This window comes from Choloepus didactylus, chromosome 3, assembly GCF_015220235.1.
Source record: "Choloepus didactylus isolate mChoDid1 chromosome 3, mChoDid1.pri, whole genome shotgun sequence".
Classification (NCBI taxonomy): domain Eukaryota; kingdom Metazoa; phylum Chordata; class Mammalia; order Pilosa; family Megalonychidae; genus Choloepus; species Choloepus didactylus.
In genome coordinates, this window is record NC_051309.1 from 167,183,126 (window position 1) to 167,208,891 (window position 25,766).

The 25,766-nt window shown below is 42.8% G+C and overlaps 1 protein-coding gene across 1 annotated transcript; it reads right to left on the reverse strand.

Annotated features, from left to right (window-relative positions):
- Positions 1-2,231: 2,231 nt before the first annotated feature.
- On the reverse strand, positions 2,232-10,684 carry SFRP2 (secreted frizzled related protein 2). Its single transcript, XM_037829089.1, has 3 exons — positions 10,048-10,684; positions 7,570-7,650; positions 2,232-3,379 (listed from the first exon to the last, which is right to left on the reverse strand). Exons 1-3 carry the CDS (start codon positions 10,547-10,549, stop codon positions 3,075-3,077), a joined length of 888 nt encoding a protein of 295 aa, XP_037685017.1. The 5' UTR covers positions 10,550-10,684; the 3' UTR covers positions 2,232-3,074.
- Between the last annotated feature and the right edge of the window lie 15,082 nt (positions 10,685-25,766).

Genomic DNA, 25,766 nt, shown 5'->3' on the forward strand with positions numbered 1-25,766 from the left:
TACCACACTGTTTTGATTACTACAGCTTTGTAGTACATTTTGAAATTGGGAAGTATGAGTCCTGAAACTTTGTTCTTCCTTTTAAAAGTTGTTTTTGCCATTTGCAGCCCATTGCAGTTCCATATGAATTAGAAGAAAACTGATCCTTTGAGACCTGTGAATTTCAGTATACTAACTGGTACATGAAGACTTAACCTTTATACTTCATGAACCTAGGAAATGATGCCCCCAAAACACTCTTATAAATTTGTTTTCATAAAAAATTTATCAAGTTGTTTAGTAAAGGGAAGTGGAATTAACAGTAGCAGTGTCATTTTCATGTCTTTATACTTTTCCATTTAGGCTAATCATCTCTATTTTGGTATTTTAACAGCTTATTAAAAGGCCAGGAATGAACTCAGTAAACTCAGAAATCCATTGTCCTCTGATTAAAAAAAAACAAAAACCAAAAAAAAACACCTTACTTTCTTTATTCAATAATGGATTCATCTTTTCATCTGCCTACAAAAGAAATCTGATAGTTAATATAATCATGATTATTTCAAGAATGCACGAGCATAGGTTTGATCTGTTATGCAAAGCAAAATGATAAAATAAAATGAACAAAGAAAAGCATACCTGCTCTGAGCCGAGCATGTCTCATGCTCTCATCAAAGATGGAACTAGAGATGCGTGGGGGTTGGAAACTCCATGGAGAGTCTGGCATTATATGGCAAGAGGCAGATAGACATTGGAATCATGCCAGAGCTGCTAACTCCTGAAAACATGACTGAAGGAGGCCTGGCAGTCACTCACTCTCCAGAACTGAAGTTTTCCCTCCCACTATATAGGCACGTGGCTTTTGACTTGATTGGAAAGGGAGCATTCAGACAAGTCGGTTTCTTCCAAATTGTTTCCATTTGTTTTTGACTCATTCTAATTCCTACATTCTTGGTTTACTGTTTCTCTTCTCTTGACTTTATCTTCTCTTTCTCATTTTCTGCCTTTTCCAGGGTCCCTAGTCTCCTGTTCCAATGTTTAAAATGAGTGTTGGCCTTAATCCATGAAATCCCCCAGCTAGTCTGTACATAGGCCCCTCGTGGGAGCAGGGTTGTGTCCAGCATTTGGAATCAAATTAGAAGCAGAGTCACTTTGGCAACCCAGAAGATGAAAGGTAGTGCCTAAACCATGAGACCCAGGCAGTGGACATGTTGACTTTTGGTGCCAGAGGGATCTTGAGTACTAGAGAGAAATGATCATAGATGTACGTTCAAGAGGCTTGTAAACTAAGTCAATAAAACACCATCAGACAGAGGCTTCCCAAGAATGCTGTTAGAGATTTCAGGTTAGATGGGAGGTGCTCTGCTGCTCTCACTTATTGCCTGTACTTTTACTTCATATTACTTACAATTATAAATATGTAATTATAATTGTATTTATTTATTGTCTACCACTCTCTGCTATAAGCTCCATAAAAGCATGGAATAAGGTATGTATCCTCAGCACTTAGAACGGGTCCTGGAACATAGCAGTTGCTCAAAAAATATGTGTTGATAAATGGATTCCACTGTATTTCTATAATCCCTCACAGGTTGAATAGAATATAGAGTTCATTAACTGACAGGCCTGGAGTTTCAGTCCTGGCTCTGCCTAACCTCTCTGACCTGTTTTCTTATGTGTCTATCAGAATTTCTGTAGTCATTCAATGATAAAATAAAGTGAACAGACATTTTGTGGATGGATGTCTGTCTGTCCTCTTCTCAAACGAAATGGTGGTTTTTCACCATTCCCTACTCCTGGCCTTCCAATGGCTACTTTCCAAATCATGGTTCTTAGTGGGTTTAAGTGGAGAAGAAATTAACATTTTTGTAATGATTATTCTTTTTCTTTATAAAAACCTCAGGAAATGAAAAGCACAACTGTAAAGCTCATGAACCTTAAGTTTAGAATAGTGTTGCCACATAGTTACAGCAGAGCGGCTGAGAAGGGTCAAGAGACAGAAAGCCCTTTCCAGAGTGCTGCCAATCCCTCCCTGCATACCTGCAGGGTCTGTAGTGGTGAAATCTGAGATGTGGGGCACAAGGTGGGGGGAGTGGGGCGGTGTTGGGGAGACACTTGCCGAGTCCCTTAAGAAAGTGATACTTCAAACTGTGGATGAGCTGGGCCTTGGGAGAAGGGAAGTGACCACCCTTGCACAGCCCCCTCCCTTCCTTCTATGAAGATAAAACAGAAGACAACGAACACATAAAACAGGATGTAAAGTTTATATACAAGAATATAATGCTTATCTGAAATATTTACAGTGTTGGTTAAAGCAATATTTTTACAACTTTTTAAGGTAAACTACTATGTATATTACAGGTAAGCTACAATGGTTTAATTAGAAAATTAGGTAAAAAATGTCTTAAACAAAGCTTAAAGTACTCAGGTCAAATAGAACATTTATCTGTTTTTGCCCTTTATTTGAAGAAATCATGTTATGTTTAAAGGTTAATGTGCTTTTTACCAATGAAGTATTGTACCTGGTAATGTAATACATGCAACAGTTATAAGTCCCCAACAAGGGTGTAAAATGACAGGTGAATTTCTATAAAACTTAGACACCAAGTCTCAGGCTCGAGCTCAAAGAGATGTTGAGATAACAGCCAGCTTTACCTCAACAGGATGTGTGAGTCATGATAGTTTGAGCTACATAGAAAAACGAAGCAATTTGCACAAAGGCAACCTCAGTGGAAAGTGAAAACAAGTGACTCAAACAGACCCAAGTCACAGTTGCACCTATTGGTATCTAGCTTTGCAGTGAGCTATTTTAATACTTTATAAAAATAGTCATGATTTTATTAGTTTGAGTATGTCTACAAGATTTGGGTGGGTTTTCCTTTAGGTGAAAACAGCTATCCATTCCTGAGGCCTCCTGGGGTCTTATATAACTCAGGAATCGCTGGGGGTGCAAATGTGCAAAAGGCAGGAGGGAAGCTCCAGGCCGGGGTGGAGCTGCATGGACTGTGACTGGGAAAGGGGAGCTGAAGTCCTGGAGCAGAAATGGCGAGCCCAGCTCTGACGCTGGCCCGTCGGGAGCAACCTGGACGCCAGAACTAGCACTGCAGCTTGCGGATGCTGCGGGAGATGCGCTTGAATTCTCTCTGCCCCTTCTGCCACCGCTTCACCGAGGTGATCACCAGCTCCCCGCCCTGTTTCTGTCCCATGACTAGATAGGGTGCGTTGATGTCGTTCATTTCCTCACACGTGCACTGCAAGCTGTCTTTGAGCCACAGCACCGATTTCTTCAGGTCCCTCTCGGACACACCATTCAGCTTGTAAATGGTCTTGCTCTTAGTCTCCAGGATGATTTTGGTGTCTCTGTTGATGTAGGTTATCTCCTTCACTTTTATTTTCAGCGCTGTGAAGAAAAGAGGGGGCAGAGAGAACCACATGGGTCATGATGAGGGAATGCAGTATAGGTTAGGAGCTCTCCTTACCCCCTTCTAATCCTTATTTGTATGCCTTGACCTGGGGGAGGGAAGGGCAGCTTCCCAGACCTAATGAAACTGTCAGAGGCCGCAGGTAGGGGGCTGGGGGCACAGGGCGGCAGGTGGCTCCATTTCTAAAGCCTCAAAGGGTTTGTCAGGCACTTTGCTTCAAATCAGCCATTCTTTCAGAACTTTTGCTCTTTGCGGCCATTCAATTAACTTTTCTTGTTTCCTCACCCTTGTGTTTGTAGGTAGGTTTCATGTGGTTCCTACTCTCCTCAGCAAATGACTTCCCCTATTGGAAACTTTAGCATGAAAAGAAATGCCTAACTCTTTAGTTGAAACATGATCCTTCTGTGGCCATAAACTTTAAATTCAATTTATTGCATTGGAGAGGTTTTTGGACAAACCTGTAAGGAAATTGTATTACACAATCATTGTTTTCTAAAGAACAGATTACAGGGAAGGATAATTGATCTTACAGCTGCATTTGATTTGGTAAAGTAACTGAGAGAAAAAAATATGCAAGACTCTTTTTTAAGAGCACAACATGTTTAGTCATAAAAGTGTTTTTCTGAATACCTCATCCTCATATGCTATCATTTGTCTGTCCAAGGCGAAGGCATCTGCAGATCATATATGTACTGTTTCCAAAATGTATATGTAAACTCATTAGAATGCTAAGACAAAAAGTAAGTGGTTTACTATAAAAGACACATTTTACAGTGTGTCTGGGAACAGTATTTGTTGGGAAAGGAACCCTACAAACATACATGCTGGAATTAAATTTCAAGACTCCACAAAGGCAGAGAAAGGATGGAATTCTAAGGTTGGGAGGGATCATCCAGTTAAAATCTCTTAAACTCATGAAGAATCTGAAATACAGAGAAGTTTAGTGACTTGCACAGGGTCACCCAATTAGTTTGTGTCCTAGCTGAGTCTGTAACTCAGAATGTGACTTCCAAATTTCTTCCCATAACACCACTGTTGACTCCTAAGGCAAAGTCAAAATATCTTATTCTGGTTGAAGCATTAACTTGCCCAAATCTAATGTGTCCTAAGACCTTTGACAAGATAGAAAGATACAATTTTAATGAAATTTATATAAGTTTGAAATAAAATATCATTTTCTTCTAGTAGCTCTGTCCTTTTTATTAGATTTAATATAAATCTCTCTCCTGACTTCCATGAAAAAAGTTGATTGTTATATAACGGGGCTCCAAAGAAGTGTAATTTAGGGCACACACACACTGTGCCACTAATAACTGATCTGTTTAGATCAGGTGCAAGTTTGACTTCCTGGTGTTTAATGTGTTATTTAAGTTACTATTAGAAAAAGAGTTTTGCTTGTGTGTATACAGCTTTGGGATTTTCTTTTTCTTTTTTTATTTCAGAAAGGGAGCGTGGCCCTTCTGGTCAACCAGAAGATGACAGAGGCCCAACCAGGTAAGACAAGGTTTTTGTGGCTTGGCCAACAGAGGTTTCGTCTGATGTACAGTGAAGAATCTGAATGAATTCTTCATTTATAATCAGACATATATTTCCTCCCTGGATTTTCAGATGGGACCAAATGTAGGGATCAAGGTCCAAAGATATCTTCTCTTGCTCTGGAAGATGTGAATGGGGGTAAGGTGTGGAAGGAGGAAGAGGTAATGATACTGTCTGGTCCAACAATATATACAGTAAGGCATTTTTTTTCCACCAGTACTTTCACCATTAAAGTGAGAAGCCAATTTACATTTTCTCTGTACTTCAGGAGTGCACTGGGAAAGAGTGTAATGTTTTCATGAATGATAAAAATAAAGTCAGATTTCTACACTTGTTCCTTCTACCCCTCTATCACTGGCTTCCATGAAAAAGCTGATTGTTTTATCATGGGGCGCCAAAGCAGTTGAAGTTAGGGAAAACACATTCATGTATTGCTTGCTTTGTGGCTCACCTTACAGAAGTTCTCTTTTCTAAGGCCACTCCATCAGGACACCAAAAATTGGGTTGGTGTGAGGGTTCCCTTGTGTTTTCTCTCCTTACATGGAGAGAGCCTCTCAGAACAGCAGGAAGTCATCACATTTAAGATAGTACATGTGCATACCTCACAAGCCATAGGCAATACGGAGTACTGCTTATAAAACAGGAGTATATGATGCAGTTTCTGAAATTCAGCTGTGTTATCCCTTAACGGCTCAAAACGAGTATGGGGAAACAAAAAAAAAAGCTTGTGAGGTATTCACATGTACTATCTTAAATGTGATGACTTCCTGCTGTTCTGAGAGGCTCTCTCCATGTAAGGAGAGAAAACACGAGGGAACCCTCACACCAACCCAATTTTTGGTGTCCTGATGGAGTGGCCTTAGAAAAGAGAACTTCTGTAAGGTGAGCCACAAAGCAAGCAATACATGAATGTGTTTTCCCTAACTTCAACTGCTTTGGCGCCCCATGATAAAACAATCAGCTTTTTCATGGAAGCCAGGAGAAAGAGCTGTAGTAAATCTACTGCAAAGGACATAAGAAGAAAATGTTACATCAATTTTTATATACATTTTATTAAAATTCTATTTTTAAAAAAATTTGCCCTTAACTCTTACAGCACTGAAGTTGAGAACTGTGTTTTGGTAAGGCTGCTGCTAACAAGCCTAGCTGTCAACTAATTTGGAAGTTGAATGTATTTGAATACACACATATGAAACCCTGCCATTCCCATTTGTGGCTCTTCCTCAGGGGAAAGATTGATCAGGTCTTACAGGTGCCTCCTCTTTTCTTTCCCTTCCTCAGAAGTATGAAGCCTTTTCCTGAAGCTGTGGCTATGGCTGTTTCGAGACCAGCCTACAAGGTTGCACCCAGGATGCTTTCTGGAAGAAACCTGGGGCTATAAAGCAGCAGCAGCAGTGATTGGATTGTTTCCAGACTTCCAGGAACCCAACCATGCCTGAGGTTCTCGGGAAGGTAAGGAGAAAATGGGAGGGCATTCTTGAACAGTGGGAGCTGGAGTGATTTCTCTCCATCTTTAGGGCTTTGTTGAGTATGTAGAAATGTCAGTGTGGGTTTGTGGAATCCCATAATCACTTGATAGAGTAGGGGCTATATCTGCTTATCAGTATGTCCTGCTGGACCAATATGTCCAGCCTTGCCTAGGTACTTTTAAAGGGGTACCAACCAGGTGACAGCAAGAAGAATGCCTCAGGAGTCTGGGTGAAGTTTCTGGCCACTCCACAATTCTGTATTCAGCCTTGATCCTGTGTCTAATGCTGGGCTCCTCCCCTTACCTGGGAAGGCCTGAGAACAGCAGATAAGGTGCTGATGCTGGTGTACTCCCAAGCAGTCTCCAACTCTCTTTCTGCTTATAACTACACTCAAGTGTGATGATTTACACTTAATGGATCTGGGGTAACATATCACACACATTTTTTTATTGTCCCCTGGTGTCATGCACATCTTCCTTGTATCTTGCTAAAGCCATCAAACATAGGCTTTAAAACTTTATAAAGAACCCCATAAAACTTTATAAAGAACTTCTTTTAAAAACAATTTTAAGATGGTTTTACAAGGTACAAAAGCCACATTAATTAGCTGTCATCTCAGTAAACCATTGTTTTTAAATTTAAGGAACCCCTTCTAAATTATGTGTCAACACTTTGGGTGTATTCATAGCTGATGGAACACAGAGAAGCAGACTGATTATGGGTTATGAATAATGTAAAAATATTTCTATTTGGCCACTGGAGTAAGTGTTTATTTGTGGCCACCTTAATGCCTTGCATCTGATCTACTAGAGCTAGTATCTATATGTTTTTATCCCTTTGGCTCACGTTAAGAGTCTGAAGAGATATGGCCCAGAAATATGCTTGTTGTCAAGAAAAAGGCAGAGTGAGATTTAAAAGATGCCATTGAAAACTCCTAATTTGAATAATTCCCATTATTTGTCAATTGCTTAATAAAACAATGAATCTCACCTAAAAAGATACACCTGAATGCAAGATAGTTACATAGAGAGGAAACTAGGATAGAGCAGGTTAGATGATTTTAGGAAAATTTCCCAACTATCAATGATTTGTAGCTTTAAGTTTTACTGATAAATAAGACTTTTGAATGTGAAAGCTTTCATTGTTGGTGGTGAACCACTTACCGAAATCATTTTTACAAAGAGTTTCCATTATGTCGTTGTCATCATCGCTTTTAGTTTTGCAGGCTTCACACACCTTGGGAGCTAGAAATGTGAAAAATAGTTTTTAGTTAAGTTTGCTTAAAAGGGAACAGCAGGGGGCATCTGCAAACAACTGAAAGGGGCTTATCCAGGCAAGAGTAGCAATTCTCCTGTATGACTCCAGCTTCTGCCTCTTAAAAAGTAGGATCACTCATTCCTAAGAAAGTCCCCCATGCCTCTCATTTTTGGTTGGGCAGAATGAAAATGCCCATAATGTTGTGTTTAATAAATGGTAAATCCACAATAAAAAAGGAGTTGGGGGCGGTGTGTGTGGGTGTGTATAGTGAGAGTTAACTGGAACAGGTTGTGGCTCTTCCTACTCACCCCTGGGACAAACTAAGTTTTTCAAAAAGTTATTATCATGGCCCCTCTAAGGTGAAAGGGCCCAAAGAGCCAGACACTCTTGAGGGACTTCAGAAAACTGGTAACCACCAACTATGGCCAAAAGATTGTCTTTCTCAGCAATTAGGACCCCAGGGAGGACCAGTCCGCTGGGCTTTTTAGCGGCTGTGTCTCAGGGGAGACACTGCAAGAAATTTTCAAGTCTGGTTTGGGAGAGATGGCTAGTGTTGTAAGGATCACATATGGGCTATTTCCATCTTGGAAACACACCTCACTAATTACAACAGCCTGTTCTAACTGGTTCTGTATCTATCACCTTGTGCTCTCTGCCAAGTTTGTGCTTGGGTTAAGCTGCATTTGTTTCATTGTGATCTGTGAGCTCCATGGCACAGGTTCTCCTTGCCTCTCTCTGGCAGTTTCACAATCTATTTAAAAAAAAACAAAAACAAAAACAAAAAACAAAGCTTTTCCTGAAGCTAATCAAAGATGAAGCAAAACTGTCCATGGGATATGACCAAACATAGGAATTGGGCACAAGCACAATTATCAGAGCCTACCAAATGTTCTACTGAGTCTGATTTCTTGGGAAAAGGAAAAAAGAAAAGATATTCCCTTTCTCCCATTCATAAATGTGTTAATGAGGTTTTTAAAAATTTAAGTGAACTTAAAGATTTCCATTAATATGAAATTGAATTTTCACAGAAAACTTTGTGACTCATGACAGAATTATTTGTTGAGTTAGAAAAAAAGCGAAGAGCAAACTCTCAAGAACGTAACTTTTATTTTGAAGGGTAAAATGACTTTTTAGAGAAATGTACAGTATATAATGTTGGTGCGGATAGTGGAAAGAAATGAAAACAAAAGCAACACACACATACACACACACAACTGCCCTTAACTCCCCTTACTCAAACAAAAGGAAAGAAAAAAGTCTTGCAACATTTCCATTAGGAGCTCTTGGAATGTATATAAAATGTTACTAACCTGCGTTGGTTGGTCTATGGTATATGTTGGACAAATGTTTGAAAAATGCCAAACATTTGCAATAAATTAGAAATCTAACCAATAAGATGATTGCAAACGCAGGGCGCCTGCCAGGAAAGATTGCTAAGCAACTTTGCATTTTCTTTAACGATGGCTGTAGGAAAACAATTAGAGATTGAAAGGGGGATGCTGTTGAACCCCTGAAAGGGATTAGGAAGCCCCCTTTCCATTCCAGGGGGACCCAAAGCAGCTCAAACAGATTGCATACGTTTTCATTTCAGGAAGTATGTCAGGAGCGCATGAGGTTTTCATTGCTTTGATGGCTTTTGCACAGGAACTCCCTCTACCCACCCTCTTTTTTCTAAAAACTTGAGAAACTCTTATTTTGCACGATGGTCTCCAGTTTATGAATACCACTCCTAAAATAGAAGCTGATAGTTTCAGAAAGAGGATTCCTGGAGAATCCCTTTGTGCTCTCTTCACATATTTCTTCCTCAAACAGCTGAGCAGTTACCATCAATACTTAATTATTTAATATTCTCCTTTCTAGATTCCTCCTGGAGTCAGTCTTTGTTTTATTTCCAAAAACCTAAATTGGCAAAGGATTAAAAGTACCTTAAAAGATTAATCTGTTTGTGCATCTGTAATCCTGCCTGTGACAAGAACGTGCTGAAGGAGGCTGAAGAGGAGCCTCTGGCCAGGGTGCTCACCAACTCCTTCACACACAGGACGCTCTCAAATGGGCGGTCCCACTGTTAGCATCTTTAAAAACAATTGTTTGTCTATGAAGAAAAGACGCCTTTCAGTTTTCCGTTTTCTATTTTTTCTTAACTGACCCTAAGAAAGAGCAACTAGATTAACTGGGGAGAGAATGAGAGACTTGGCGGTTGAGGGTTGTCTCAAATTTGGTACAGGCTTGTCGCGATGACAGACCTGGGCAAGGAGAACGCCTGGATGGCGGGGACGCACCTAGATGGCGGTGGGGAAGGGGTGAGGAGGAAGGCGGCGGCGTGCAGGATCCCCCTGGAGCGCCTCGGCTGGGCTGGTTGGGGGGAAGAAACGGGGAAGGCTTACCTTCCTCGGTGGCCGGCAGGAGGTGGTCGCTGCTGGCGAGTGGGATGCAGAGGTCATTGTCCTGGGGGAAGCGGTCGCACTCGAGCATGTCCGGCCAGGGGAAGCCGAAGGCCGACATGACCGGGGCGCAGCGGTCCTTCACCTGCACACAGAGCGAGTGGCATGGCTGGATGGTCTCGTCCAGGTCGTCGAGGCAGACGGGGGCGAAGAGGGAGCACAGGAACTTCTTGGTGTCCGGGTGGCACTGCTTCATGACTAGCGGGATCCAGGCGCCCGCCTGCTCCAGTACCTCTTTCATGGTTTCGTGGCCCAGCAGGTTGGGCAGTCGCATGTTCTGGTACTCGATGCCGTGGCACAGCTGCAGATTGGCCGGGATGGGCTTGCAGTTGCTGCGCTTGTAGGAGAAGTCGGGCTGGCCGAAGAGGAAGAGCCCGCGCGCAGAGCCCAGGCAGCAGTGAGAGGCGAGGACCAGCAACAGCAGCGAGCCGGGCCCTTGCGGCATTGTGGGTGCACGACCCCCGGGGGCGGAGGAACAGAGCCGGGGACGCGCGACGCGGTTGGAACCCGAGCTGGTTCCCGGCCCGCTCGTTCCGCTGTGTGCGGTTCGCGGTCCTGGAAAGCGGCGGTGGGGCGGCCGGAGCGCTGGGGAGCCGAGCGCGAAGAGGACGGTACCGGAGAGGCACTCTCCTTTCCGCTTCGCGCTGCGACCCCGCGCAGTTCCCGGGGGCTCTGACCCGGGGGAACAGAGTGAGCCGCTGCAGTGGCACAGCCAGAGTTTTCTTGGCCTTTTTTATGCAAATCTGGAGTGCTGGGGGGAGGAAGGGAGGGGCCAGTGAAGAGTAATCCGAGGAGGTTTGGTCACTACTTTTTTGGTCTGGTTTCCCGTTGAGAATACCCCTCACGCGCTCCCTGGAAAGAAATAGTGGTCGTCCCCCACCCCCACCCCCGATGCAGCCGCGCGCTCGCTCGATGATTGCTTTAAACAGCAAAGAAGCCTGAAGACTACTCCCTAAAAGAGCGTGTGGGGCGCCGGCTGCGGGAGAGAGACGCAGGTTACGCCTCGTAGCCAGCTGCCGGCGGGAACCCGTTCTGCTCCCTGCGGGGCCCGAGCGGGCATTTGTTTGGCTCCAGCCCCAAGTTTCAGCTCGCGCCACTGCCGCGAGGTAGAACCGCGTCCCGGGAACGCCGAGCCGGGAGGATCCCGGCTCTTTGTGCCCTCGACTCGCGCCCGGAGCTGCCTGCCCAGGGCTGCCTCGTCGAGCTTTGTTTCCTCCTAGAATCTCCAACCCCAGTTCAGCAGTCTGACTCCAAGGCAGATGCGGTTTGCCACCTCCCTTTAAAAATCAGAATTATAAATAGAGTTGAAGTACAAAACAATTACCCGGAAAAACGAAATCACAATAAAACGTTCGGGTGCTTATTTGGTTAGGATGAATGTCTTAATAGATTTTGCCACGGTGGAAACGCCTCTACAGAGGCTCGTCAGAATAACACACGACTGCTCACCATTCCTCCGTTTTGGAGAGGAGACTTTTCCTCCTTAAATTGATGAGATGACTCAATCCTCGAGGGCACCACTGAACTAACACACACTGGCCCTTGCAGCAGAGTGCTCAGAGAGCGCAGCCTGAAAGCCTGGTACCCAAGCACAAGGGACTGGCAGAGAATGCGCCAGGTGGGCAGGTTGGGAAGGGGCGTTCTCGAAGGATGCTCGTTGAGGGCAGAGAAAGGAGTCCTGGCCCTGACAGAATTGGTTCATTCACCTTACACATGTCGGCCTGCACTGCGCTGGGCACGGGTATGCAGAGGTGAGCTAACAGGCCCGGCCTCTGCTCTCGTGGAGCTGAGGATCCAGTCCTCTGGACTACTGCAAACGGTAAGTTCGTAGCTGCAAAATGGAATTAGGGTACCAGAAGAGGGAAGGTGTGGGAGGGGGCGTCCTTTTCCCTAATCATCCCGTCTTCCCTCCGGGCCGGCTTTCTTGGTCCCCCGCCCCCCTCACACACCCCTCCCTCGGCCCTCGGGCTCCCGCGCTGGGTAGCGGTGCAGATCCAAAGAGATAATTCCCGGGGAGCAAGCCTACCAATGTTCTTTCAAGTAAGGTTGGGTGCATTGCTATTACTCCCCTGTCACTTAAGCACATCAACAGGCTTAGCCCCCGGCTTCCAGTTTTCCTTCCTTCCGGAAGATGCATTGGCCTTGGCGGGCCAGGTCGCCCGGGTGGGCACACTTTGTGGTCCTGCTGCTTTGAAAGGTGGGTGTTAACGCGTGGGTGGCGAAATCCCACTCATTGTTATCTCCTATCCCTGCCTAGCCTTAAACACTCCAAAGAAAACCGCCTTCCGGAGGGAGCGCCAAGCATCAGGGATCCTTAAGGCCCAGTTTCCATCCTCCCTCCTTAGACTCGGGTGCCCTGCCTCGGAAAGCCCGGGGTCAGCTGCAAAAGGCCGCTATTCCGCCGAATTGGTCTTGGGCCTTTTTATTTCTAACTAAAGCACCGAGAGGCCTACAAATTTCCTTCCCAACACGAACTATTTTGAAAATAAGCCCCAAATGAAACGGAAGCACCCAAACCAAATTGCTCAATAGCCTAAGCTTTCAGAAAAGATGCGAGGACCCAAGGGCCCAGTATGGGATGAGAGACTTCTTCCGCCTTTATCGCCCCCAGCCCCACGCATACCCCTGGGGTCGCTTCCGGCCCTTAGGTACCTTTGTTTCGAGCTCAGGGAGCCCGAGGCTGGTTGGGCAGGTTCGAGGCCGAGCGCGGCGGCACAACCCGCAGCAGCCAGGGCCCAGGCGCCCGGTTGGCGCGAGCTGCCGCAGGCATTGTTTCGGGAGTTGGTGCTACTCCGCTCGCCGCCAGGGGGTGCGGGTTGTCGCCCTGGAGTCCTCTCAGCCGCGCGCTATGTGCAACTCGTCTGCCTAGTTACGGACCCCCGGCACCCACCGCGGCCAGCCAATTGCGCCTTCCCGCACACGCGCTATCCAGCCTTGACCGCACTGGGCACCGGCTACGTCTTCCATCTCCACCTCGGCTCGCGTCTCTCTCCCTTTCCTTCCCGCCTCTCGCCCGTGACCCAGCAAGCGCGTGCACGGGTGACAGGCGCGCACGCAGGACTAGCTGATTGCCGGGGAACCAGGAAACAACCTCCCGCAGAGGCCGGGGCGAGCGCGGACGGGGATGCTCAGTGACTGTTCCCGCGCACCTCCCTAGGCTGGGTCGTGGTGCAGTCGCATTCATTTACTCGGTGCTCAGAGAGAGATGCGCACAACCGGTGCGGTGCTGCGGCGTGCCTTCATTAACTCCGACCCTCATCCGAATCTGGTGGCCCTCCGGCCACTGGTTTCCTCCGATTCTTGCAATTTATCAAAAGCCGCCCAAAGCTTTTGCTTTTATAAATGAGGAGTCAGTGCTTACCCCCCACCTCCTGCCCATTTAGTAACTGCCCGCTTTAGGAACGGAAACTATACCCAAATCCAGGGTAAATGATGATGGCGGCCGAGCAGGGCAACCTGACTAAAGGCTCATGGGTCCCTGGTGACCGGACTGGTACCCTCCCGTCAACCTCCTCATCCCTCACTCCCTTCCCTCCATGCACCCTCCTTCCTCCCTTACAGTGAACACCCAAATGCTGCAGGCCTGAAGAAGCGCTATGTTCTGGATTTGGTCCCGATTCTCTGCTTGAGCCTTTCCTGCAGCCAGAGCACTGAAAATCTTGAGGGACAAAAAAAGCTCCCATCAATCTTTCCAGAATCATTTGGTTAACGTGTGCTAGTTACAAGAGTTTCTGGGCAGGCATGACCCTCACTCTCAAACTCAGAGATTCTGTTCTGTTTGATGGGCCTCTAATGTGGCTCCCGGCCGAATCAGAACATGGGAAGCAGGGCCTGCGCATCCTGTTCCGGAGCCTCCCTACCTCTGAGTCTGTCCTGCATCCTCAGCTGAGAAAATCGAGCCTACACTCCCACCCGAGAGTAGCAAAAATAAGGGGTACAGACCCCCATTTCTGAGAGGGCATGAATACAAGAACAATGCATATAATATGCTGGTCCCTTAATTCAGAATCCAGCACCAGCTGCAAAGAATGCAGAGGAACAGCCTCGACTTGCAAACAGAAGCTTCTTAGTCCACACTACTAGCTTATTCCTTCCTTTAGATTGGAAAGCTTGGAGTTCCAGTGTTCTTTGATAAACTGTATATCCTCCTGGGAAGCTTTTAATGGCTTTGCAATTCCTGAGACAGGATTAATGTTAATTACGTAGGGCAGGTCTAGAATGGCATGTAGAAGCAATCCAGACCAACTCGATAAGGCTATCCTAACAGGTACTCTTGCCCTGAGCATGCTATTTCATACATATTCTCACTGCCGCCTGACAGGTGAGTGTTTTTATTCTCACTTTACAAATAAGTAATCACAAGGAAACTGAAGCACGGAGGGTAACTTGAACAAGGCCACACAGTAAGTGGTACGGTTGTTGGTGCTACGATCAAGTTTTAGGGCCCTGGCTGGCATTGGGAACCCATTCTGACCTGTTGGGTGTATCCAACAGCGTTGTTGCTTGAGTCTCATCCACGCACGGGCCAGCCAGTCCTCTCAAAATGGGGGCCCCGTCACCTCATCCTCAGACTGTGGACCCCGGAGTCCTCTGCTCCCGGTGCGGCCTTCGGTGCGATTCGCGGCAGCCACCTGGGGTCGCCATTTCCCAAAACAGAGATAGTCCCTCCAGGGTTGCGAGTCGGTTTTCTTACTCTGTTAAGGCTCTGAGAGCCTTCATAATTGGAAGGCTATTTTTTAGGGGTGGGGGTTTACCTTATAATTTCGCCTTTGGGTCTCCTTCCACCCCCCCCCACAGCGAGGACGCGGACTGCAGCTACATGTGAAACCGCGGCGGAAATCGGTTCCAGCCGCCCCGGGGCCGCGGGTTCTCCCGGACCCTTTGGCCCCTCGGACCTCCCGAGTTCAGACGCAGATTTCCAGATAACGAGATCCGGACTTGCGAAGGGAGAACCTTTGCTTGTCATTTTAGGAAAAGAAGAGTCAAGTCTGAGGGCGAGCAGTTTGCCGACTCCTAACCCGAGCTTTCGCACCCATCTCCTTATTTAAATAAAATTTCCGAGGGCCGGAGGCCCCAGATCGGACCTGGAAAACAAACCCAGGGGCCAGGGAGCTTCTGACTCGGCGGGTGCGGGGCCCGCGAGGGTGTTAGACGCGGGGCTCCGCGCTCCCTTTTCTCCCGAAGGGCGGGTGGAGTCGGTGACCCCGGAGCCGGCAGAGATGGAGACTGTGGCCGGCGCCCGGCTTCCAGCCTTGGAACAGGGCGCGGGGCGACGGGTCCCTGGGGCGAAGCAGGAGCCATCCTGGGCCCCTACCTGTGGGGCACCTCGCCGCTAGAGTCCATGCACCGGAGAGCTGTCACTGCCCTGGTCTGTGTGAGCTCTGATTAGGCGCGCGGCCGTGTAACCAGGGCGCTCGGGTCCAAAGCCTATGTGAACCCCCGGTTTTCCGAGGCCTGTTTGCCCGAGTGTCGCAAACTTGTTCATAGGGTAAGACTGAAGGCAGTGGTTGGATACCTTTGGAGCTCAGCAGAAAATGACTAAAAAATAGTTGCTTCAAAATGATAAAATCAGCCACACCTACGATATTCTACTGCTGCAACAGAACTTTTACTTACTTTTCCCAAACCTCACGAGTGTTTTAGTTAACAGCCGATGGGATGGGCTGGGAAAGCTGTTTTATAGTATGTGTCTCCTGGGAACAGACAGAAATACATCATGGAGGCTCTCTGTCTGTTCGGGGCCTTGGGAGAAACTAATACCCCTTTCTTCTATAGTTCCTTCAAAGAGAGAACGGCCCTAGAAATTTTGGGTGTAGGAGTGGGGCTAGGGCATGGCTGTCCTACTTGCAACATTGGGCTGGCTGCTTCTGCTTATGAAAAAAAAAAACCTGGGGGCAGTTCAGCGACATAGACCTCTGGCAAGGAAATTCCATTTTTGTTTAGTGCACATATCCTCCCCAGAAGCCTTTTATTTACAGCATAAGGACTCAGATTTGCTGGATCAGTAGTAATTCGTTGGTCTTTGGGTTCAAAACTTTGAAATTTGTGTTAGATGTGTACACCTATTCCTTTTTGTGCTCTTGAATAAAGAAATATTGGTTGCAAACTTCTTACATGCAAGGGTCTCTGCTGAATACTTCCTTTCCTCTCTTCTGCGCCTTTCTTCCAACTTTCACTGTCTCAGCAGTTTATTGCTCACTGATGTGTTGCAACTGCTGATCAAGACTCTTGAAATGAAGCATCACCTAATTGCTCACATTAGGAAACTCTGAATGGAAATAGCAAAAACCCTACACTATTCTTAGGGGGCAGTCTAAAGAAGCAAAGAATGTCTCCTAGAAGAAAGACTCGCTCCATTGTCTGGTTTGGACAGCAGGGGTCACTGGCTAAGCTGGTGTTTCACTCTGGTGGGAATTTATTGCCATCAGATAAGAGCACAAAGTCAATACAATAAAGCCTGTTGGCTCTAAAGCAACAGATGGAATCTGAGTTTCTGCACACATGTACAGTCTTTCCAGAGACAAATCACAGAATAAAAAGCCCTTTGTCATTCTTACTGAATTGACTTTTAGGGACACTTTTCCATACTTTGTGTGTATCTGTCTGTTATGGTGTTTCTCTGTAATGGTAGGTTTTTATGCGGCTCAAATTATGTCTTTTGCCAGATTCATAAAAGTGGACATACTTTCAGTAGGTTGCAGGTTTTTGTGGTGACAATGAAGTCAGTAAATTAGAAAAGCATTTGTTTTGGTCGATTTAGGGTTGATAGTGTATTACGTAATTTCAAACTGTAGTATCCAGCGTATGCCAGACTGAGTACCCTGACTGAATTCATTGGTACTGTTTACCAAGTTTCATTTTTCTAACCTAATGTTTCTTAATAGTTTGTAAATCTCCGGAAGTATACTGGGGAGTGAAATATTACATAGAAATAACTTTTCCAAATGTTATATTGGGTTTCTGGTTTAGATGGTCAGTCTGGGAAGTGTCTAGTGATCCTCTTGGCCATAAATTGTCCCGAACTTTGCTGGTTTTCCTTAGTTCCTTTGAAATCTTAATTAAAAGAAATTCATAAGAAACCCATCCCTGGAAGAAAATAAGGAATAAAGAGTGTTTTTATGAGTACAGTTAATTTATTATTATTTGTAGTAGTTCAGGAACCCTTCTCCATGTCCTGCTTTTCCAAATTAGGGCTCCAAGATAAGCAAGATTATCTGAGGTTTTTTTTTGTTTGTTTGTTTGTTTTGTTTTTTTAATGATCAATTCTTCCCTGGAATAAATATTGAAAATATTTCTTTAACTCCTTTCTGTTGGGTGTAATTAAGTTGAAACTTTTTACTTGCCTCACTTGTCATAATCTGCACACTTTCACTTCCCAGTGATTTTAGAATGATGTCCTTCCCTCCATTTACACACTGCTTATAGACATACATAGCCCTGCTCGTAATTTGGGTAATTTTTGATAGTGAAGGAAAAGGTAACATACAGGGAAGCAAGCTCTAAACTGTTACTCGGCTGCAATAGTCTCCAAGAGAAGTCTAAAAGAGTTTCCTCTCCACAATTCTATATTTCTCCAATTTATTACCTTACCACAATGCAGCCATGTTCGTTGAACTTTTTCCTCTTGGCAGCTTCTCTCCTTCATCAGATCCCAATCTCCATAGGCCAGGCCCAAATTTCCCTAGCTTGAAAGTTGTGTCACATTAAGACTGAAGTTGCCTTCAAGGCCATTGTCCTTCTTTGGACTCTTCAGGGTCACCCGTCATTCAGTAGCATGTTTTCTTTGCACTGCACCAAGCATCAGTCAGTGAGATAGGTGGCAGCCCTTTGTGATGAACAGCCCTCTGGGCTAGGAGGGTACCTGAGGTTTATTAGGTTGTCTAGAATGTTCATCTGCAAAATGGAGACAGAAGTCGGCGTTCTTGCTGGATTTCTGCTTATCATTTTCTGGGCATGTATACAGTAGGACTCTGGTAGAAGCTTTCCCAAGAGAGGGCAGTTGACACTCTAGAGACTCTTATGATTGTTACAAAGATAAGCAGGAGTCTGCAGATGTACTTGGTTTGTGTGGATGTGGAGAGAAGAATGGTTGTTTTCCAATGCAGTTTTAAATGTTTTTAGGAACACCCCGACAGGAGTTTTGTGAAGGGGATGTTCTTAGCTCCTTTTCTGCTTTCCCTTCTTCAGGCCATGCCTCTTGAGATCACAGGGCAACCAGAGAAATACAGTGTGGCGGATTGGATATATTATGTCTTCCCAAAAGCCATGTTCTTTAATGCAATCTTGGGGCAGACTGATTAGCCTGTTGACTAGGGAGGAAATGTTTGATTAACTTATTTCCATGGAGATATGGACCCTGCCCATTCAGGGTGGGTCTTAATTAAATCACTGGAGTCCTATAAGAGAGCTCACAGACAGAAGAAGCAGAGAGCAGCTGAGAGATACATTTTGGAGGAAGTCATTTTGAAGCACACCTTGGGAGCAAAGAACCAGCAGACGCCAGCCACGTGCCTTCCCAGCTGACAGAGGTGTTCCAGATGCCATCAACCATTCTTCAGTGAAGTTATCCTCTTGTTGATGCCTTGGTTTGGACACTTTTATGGCCTTACAACTGTAGATTTGTAACTTAATAAAATCCCCTTTTAAAGGCCAATCCATTTCTGGTATTTTGCATAATGGCAGCGTTAGCAAACCGGAACATAGGGCATGGGTTTTCTGAATGACCCAGCCCTTGTCTATCCAGTCAACCCATTCCCCAGAGCAAATGTCCAAGTTAGACTAAGTGAAATCCTGTAGAAGATTCATGTTTATATGCCCATAGAAAAGTTATTGTTCCATTCAGAGAAGTTGGGTGTGGTGGTGGTGGAGAAGGTAGAGAGTCAGTCTTGCTTGTACTGAACCTCAAAATCAGATTTCTTTCACTTTGAATTTCACCTTTGAATACACCTATGAAAAGGTGTGTTATTCCCTAGGATAGTCCCATGGTACCTGAGAGATTTGGACAGGTACTTGATGGAATGATTTCCATGGAATGTCACCATGTCACCACAGGCAGGACAAATATTCTGTCCTGCTCTTCTCTTTAACCATAGATGATGTAATTAGCAGCCTCATGCCTTAGAGAAGGAATTCCTCAGGTTCCTTAGGGGTTAATTCCATCCATACAATCAAAGATTAATGGGCTTCTACCATGTACTATGGATAATCAAAAATTTTCCTGTCTTTAGGGGGTTTATGGCTTAGTATTTGCAAGTAAAAGATTTTCCAGTTCTCTGCATTTAGCCTAAAGGTGAAGGAAGCACATATTTCTCAGGATAAAGAATTTTTCTGAATACTTTTGGATAAAGGCAGAGGGCTATGAAGTTCCTCATGGAGCAAAATATGTGTTGCTGGGTAAAAGAATAACAAAGCAAAGGCTAAAGATCCATTTGCCAGTTATGTCTGGTAACCTTAGTTGCTTTTTGAGTTGTGATAAAATAATAGAATACAGTCATTTATAATCATAAGCTTTATTGGAAAGGAGACAATCAGAGAAACCTTCCATAAAAGATCTTGTCCTCACGTAAGACCAGCTTAAACTAACAAAGGGACATTACACTCTGTGCAATTTATAAACTTGCTTTCAGAGAAGATGATTCAGTGTCTTTAAAAACCTCCATCTGTAATAGATACCAGGGGAATCTCATGAACCACCAGATAAATGATGTCTCCTGAACAGCTGCTTTTCCCAAATCGTCAGCAGAAAACTGGACAGAGGACTGAAGGGAATGAATTGAAAATTAAATCAAATCAATAGGCAACTTTAATTTTCAATTGTGTATTGCTTTTTTTCACCAAATAATTCTTTTTTGTCTATAAAAGTAATACATGCTCAATGTAAAAAAATTCTCATAGCAAGGAAGGGGAAAGTGGAAATCTCTTTAATTCCACTGGCCATATCTATAAAAAATTTGAAAAGTAGTTATATTCTTCTAACTTTTTAAACAATTCTTTTACGCAATGCTTTATAAAATGCAGTCAAACCCTATGTACTGTTTGTAATGACTTTCAATACATAGAGAGCTAAATCATAATAAGTTACCTTTGAGTATAGAGTTCAAACCATATTCAGTTTCAGGAATGGATTCCCTTGTGTTCATGGCTCCTCTCCAGTTTCTTACCAGTTCACAAGTGGCTGAATTATGAGTATTCTGATTAAAATGGCTGTGTAAAGGACCTCATTGTCCAGATTTCTCCCAATGTAGTTTAATTATAATATCTCCTGGCATTTGGACAGTTTGACCATAACTCAGAAGCTTTTTCTTGTATTACTCAATGTGATATTTCCTGTGTTGACTTGGTTGAAAAGATGAATTTTAGATTTGCAATGAAAAAAAAAAAAAGCCAGTCAAGCTTTTCTCTTAAACTCAAAAATGGCATGGTTAGAATTTGAGAAGGGTTAGCTCTTATTATCCTGAACCATTTTTCCCATTCAAGTCTTTTAAGTGTCCCTTTGTGCAAAGAAGAATGTACTTTGGGAAGCAGAACTTTCTGGATCCTGGAGAACATACTTGGAAGGTCTAATACACTGCCTACCATGAGGGTGACTGACAGAGAAGAAGGGGTGAGGTTGAGTTGTGGCTGGGGATTGTCTCTCCATGGACATCTGTTGTCTGGGAGAGGAGTCTGTTCACTCTCAAGTGGGTGTAGTTTTGGAAGGGAACAGTGTCAGGATAGGCCTGGTAGACTCACATGAGTGGTGCTCCTTGTGCTCACATGGTGTGTACCCACAGGTCTTCTACTTGAGGACTTTGTGCTTGCATGAAATGGCTGGTAACTGATTTACATGTTGTGTCTGTCTATATTCTATTTTCTGAATTAATTTAGCTAAAATATTTTTTTTCTTTATTAGAGAAGTTGTGGGTTTACAGAACAATCATGCCTAAAATACAGGATCCCCATATGCCACCTTACTACCAACACTTTGCACTGGTGTGGAACATTTGTTACAATTGATATTAGCACATTTTTATAATTGTACTATTAAAGTCCATGGTTTAACTTAGGGTTCACTATGTAGGGTAGTTCCACAGAGTTTAAAAAATTTTTTTATTGTTACCATATATACAATCTAACATTTCCCCCTTTAATCACATTTAGATACATATTTCAGTACTGTTAATTATGTTCACAATGTTGGGCTACCATCACTAACTTCCATAACCAAAACATCTCCATCATTCCAAATAGGAACCCTGTATATTATAAGCCTTAACTTCCATTCCAATCCCCACCCCATCTCCTGGTAACCTATATTCTAGATTCTAATTGTTTGAGTTTGCTTATTCTAATTGTTTCAAATCATTGAGATCATACAGTATTTGTCCTTCTGTGTCTGGCTTATTTCACTCAACATGATGTCTTCCAGGTTCATCCACGTTATTGTATGAATCAGGACTTCATGTCTTTTTACAGCGGAATAATATTCCATTGTATGGAAATACCATATTTACTTATCCATTCATCAGTTGATGAATACTTGGGTTGCTTCCATCTTTTGGCAACTGTGCATAATGCTGCTGTGAACATTAGTGTGAAAATACCTGTTCAAGTCTTTATTTTCAGTTCTTTTGGGTATATACCGAGGAGTGGGATTGCCGGGTTATATGGGTGATTCTATACCTAGCTTTCTGAGGAACTGCCAAACAGATATCCACAGCGGCTGCACCATTTTACTTTTCTACCAGCAATAAATGAGTGTTCCTATTTCTCTGCATCATCTCCAACAATTTTTATTTTCCCTTTTTAAAATAGCAGTCATTCTAATAGGCATGAAATAGTATCTCATTGTGGTTTTAATTTGCATTTTCCTAATGGCTAATGATGATGGGCATCTTTTCATGGTGCTTTCTGGCCATTTGTTTATCTTCTTTGGAGAGATGTCTGTTCAAGTCTTTTGCCCATTTTTTAATTGGGTTGTTTGTCTTTTTGTGGTTAAGTTGAAGAATTTATTTATATATTCTTGATATTAATCCTTTATTGGATATGTGGTTTCCAAATATTTTCTCCCATTGTGTAGGTTGTCATTTTACTTTTATGATAAAAATCCACTGAGAAACAAAGGTTTTTAATTTAATGGAGTCCTATTTATCTATTTTTTCTTTTTTTGCTTGTTTTGCCTAACACTTCTTCTAGGAGTTTGACAGTTCTCTTATAGAAGGGCTTTGATCCGTTTTGAGTTGATTTTTGTATATGGTGTGAGGTAGGCCTCCTCCTGCTGTATTTTTTTTTTTGCAAAGGAAGATATGGTTTTCCCAGCACCATTTTATGAACAGGCTATTCTTTCCTGATTGAGTGGTATTTGCCACCCTGTCAAAAATCAGTTGGCCATATATTTCTGAACTCTCAATTTGATTCCATTGGTTTATATGTCTGTCCTTATGCCAGTACCATGCTGTTTTGATTACTGTGGCTTTTTAGTAAATTTTAAGACTGGGAAGAGTCAGTCTTCCAACTCCCTTCTTCTTTTCAAAATGGCTTCAGCTCTTTGAGGCCCCTTCCCCTTCTATATAAATTTGATGATTGTCTTTTCCATTTCTGCAAAGAAGGTTGTTGGAATTTTGATTGGGATTGCATTGACTCTATAAATTGCTTTGGGTAGTATTGACATCTTAATGATATTTAATCTTCAGTCCATGAATACAGACCATCCTTCCATGTTTTTTAGCTCTTCTTTAATTTCTTTTAGCAACATTTTGTAGTTTTCTTTGTACAAGTCTTTTACATCCTTTGTTAGATTTATTGTTAGATATTTGATTTTTTTTTGTTGCTATTGTGAATGGAATTTTTTTCTTGATTTTTGTTCTGATTTTTCATTGCTTATGAACAGAAACACTACTGATTTTTTGATGTTGATCTTGTACCCCAGTACTTTGCAAAATTCATTTTTTGGCTCTAGGAGATTTGTTGTGGATTTTTCAGTATTTTCTGCAAATAGGGAAAGCTTTACTTCTTCCTTTCCAATTTGTATGCCTTTTATTTCTTTTTCTTGCCTAATTGCTCTGACGAGAACTTCTGGGACAATGTTAAATAACAGTGGTGACAGTGGATATTGTTTTCTTGTTTGTGATCTCAGAGGGAACACTTTCTGTCTTTCACCATTATGTAGGATGTTATCTCTGGACTTTTCATTTATGCCCTTTATCATTTTGAGGAAGTTTCCTTCTATTCCTAGTGTTCTAAGTGTTTTTATCAAGAAAGATGCTGGATTTTGTCCATTGCCTTTTCTGCATCAATTGAGATGATCATGTGGTTTTTCTCTTCATTCTGTTTATATGTATATTCGATTAATTGATTTTCTTGTGTTGAACCACCCTTGCACACCACAGATAAATCTCACTTGATCTTGTTGTGCAGTTCTTTTAATATGATGATTTGATTTGGTTTGATAGTATTTTATTGAGGACTTTTTGCATGTATATTCATAAGAGATACTAGTGTCTATAGTTTTCTTGTGGTATCTTTATCTGGCTTTGGTATGAGGGTGATGTTGGCCTTGTAGAATGAGTTAGGGAGTGTTCTCTTCTCTTCAGTTTTTTGGGAGAGTTTGAGCAGAATTGCAGTCAAGTGTTCTTGGAAAGTTTGGTAGAATTCCCCTGTGAAGCCATTTGGTCCTGGATTTTCTTTGTTGGGAGGTTTTTGATGACTTTACTAGCAATTGGTTTGTTGAGAACTTCTTTCTCTTTTTGAGTCAATGAGGGTAGTTTGTGTGTTTCTAAGAATTTGTTTTGTCTGGGTTATCTAATTTATTGGCATACAGTCCATCATAGTATCCTCTTACAGTCCTTTGTATTTAAGTGGGCTTAGTAGTAATGTCCCCTTTTCATTTGTAATTTTCATTATTTGTATCCTTTCCTTTTTCCTTTGTCAGTCTAGCTAAAGGTTTGTCAATTTTATTCAAGAAACAGCTTTTGGTTTTGTTGATTCTCTCTACTGTTTGTGTCTCTGTGTGTGTGTGTTTTCTATTTCATTTATTTCTTCTCTGATATTTGTATGTCCTTCCTTCTGCTCACTTTAGGGTTAGTTTGATCTTCTTTTTCTAGTTCTTCCAGTTTTGAGGTTAGGTGTCTGATTTGAAGTCTTTCTTCATTTTTAATGAAACCATTTTGAGCTATAAATTTCCCTCTCAGAACTGCCTTCACTGCATCCTGTAAGTTTTGGTATGTTTTGTTTTCATTTTCATTTGCCTCAGGATATTTTCTAATTTTTCTTCTGATTTCCTCTTTACCCCATCGTTGTTTAATTTCCACCTATTTGTGAATTTTCCATTTTTCCATCTGTTACTAATTTCTAGCTTCATTCCATTTTGGTTGGAGAATATACATTGTAATACTTCAGCATTTTTGAATTTATTGGAACTTTTTTTGTGACCCAGCATATGGTCTATCCTGAAAAATGATCCATGTGCATTCGAGAAGAATGTGTATTCTATTTTTGTTGGATGCAGTGTTCTATATTTGTTTGTTAGGTCTAGTTGGTTTAGTGTATCATTCAAGTCCTGTACTTCTTATTGATCTTCTGACTAGATGTTCTAGCCATTATTGAGAGTGGTGTGTTAAAATCTTTTACTATTAATGTAGAGCCATCAGTTTCTCCCTTCAAATCTGTCACTGTTTACTTCATATATTTTGAAGGCTCTGCTGTTAGGTACATATATTTATAATTGTTACAGCTCTCTGTTGAATTGTTCCCTTTATCAGTATATAATAAACATCTTTGTCCCTTGCAACTGTTTCTGACTTAAAGTCTATTTTATCTGATATTGATATAGCTATCCCAGCTCTCATTTGATTACTAATTGCATGGTATACTTTTTTCATCCTTTCACCCTCAGCCTACTTGTATCTTTAATCATAATGTGAGTCTCTTGCAGACAGGAAATAGTTGGGTCATGATTTTAATTCATTCTGCCAATTTCTTTCTTTTGACTGGAAAGTTTAATTCAGTTACATTTAAAGTTGCTACTGAAAATGCAGGAATTTCTTTTGCCATTTTGCTATTAAGCCTTTTAAATCTTATCCCATTTTTGTCCCTCACATCTGTTAATGTCCACTTTTGTATTTATTTTTCTTATTTTTGTTTTGTACAATATTAAGTGCCTTCTCATTTCTATCTGTGTATATTTTTCATCTGTTTTCCTTGTGATCACCATGGGGCTAAAATCTAACATCCTGAATACATAACAATCATATTTGGTTTCATATCAACTTAACTTCAGTAGCATGCACAGATACTTTTCTCATATTCCTCTTTCTCTCCACCTTTTTTTTTTATTGTACTTGCTACCACTTATATATTTGTACATTGTATGTCTAAAAACATAGATTTATCATTGTTTTATGCATTTGCATTCTAGCACCTGTAGGAACTAAGAAGTGGAGTTACATACCAAACAAAACATTAATACTGGCATTTATACTTACCCAAATGGTTACCTTTACCACAGGTCTTTATTTCCTTGTGTTGCTTTGAACCACTGTCCAGCGTCCTTTCTGTTCGGTCTAAAGGACTCCCTTTAGCATTGCTTGTAGGGCAGGTCTAGTGATGAACTCCCTCAGCCTTTGTTTATTTGAGAATGTCTTAATGTCTCTCTCATTTTTGAAAGAGTCTCACTGGATATAAAA

Bases quoted from the DNA above. Each gene is read 5' to 3' on its own strand.
- SFRP2 (XM_037829089.1), bottom strand. From the start codon at position 10,549: ATGCCGCAAGGGCCCGGCTCGCTGCTGTTGCTGGTCCTCGCCTCTCAC. The intron at 7,651-10,047 runs GTAAGCCTTCCC...TCACATTTCTAG, and splicing joins CCTGCCGGCCACCGAGGAAG to CTCCCAAGGTGTGTGAAGCC. The intron at 3,380-7,569 runs GTAAGTGGTTCA...TTTTCTTCACAG, and splicing joins TCTTTGTAAAAATGATTTCG to CGCTGAAAATAAAAGTGAAG.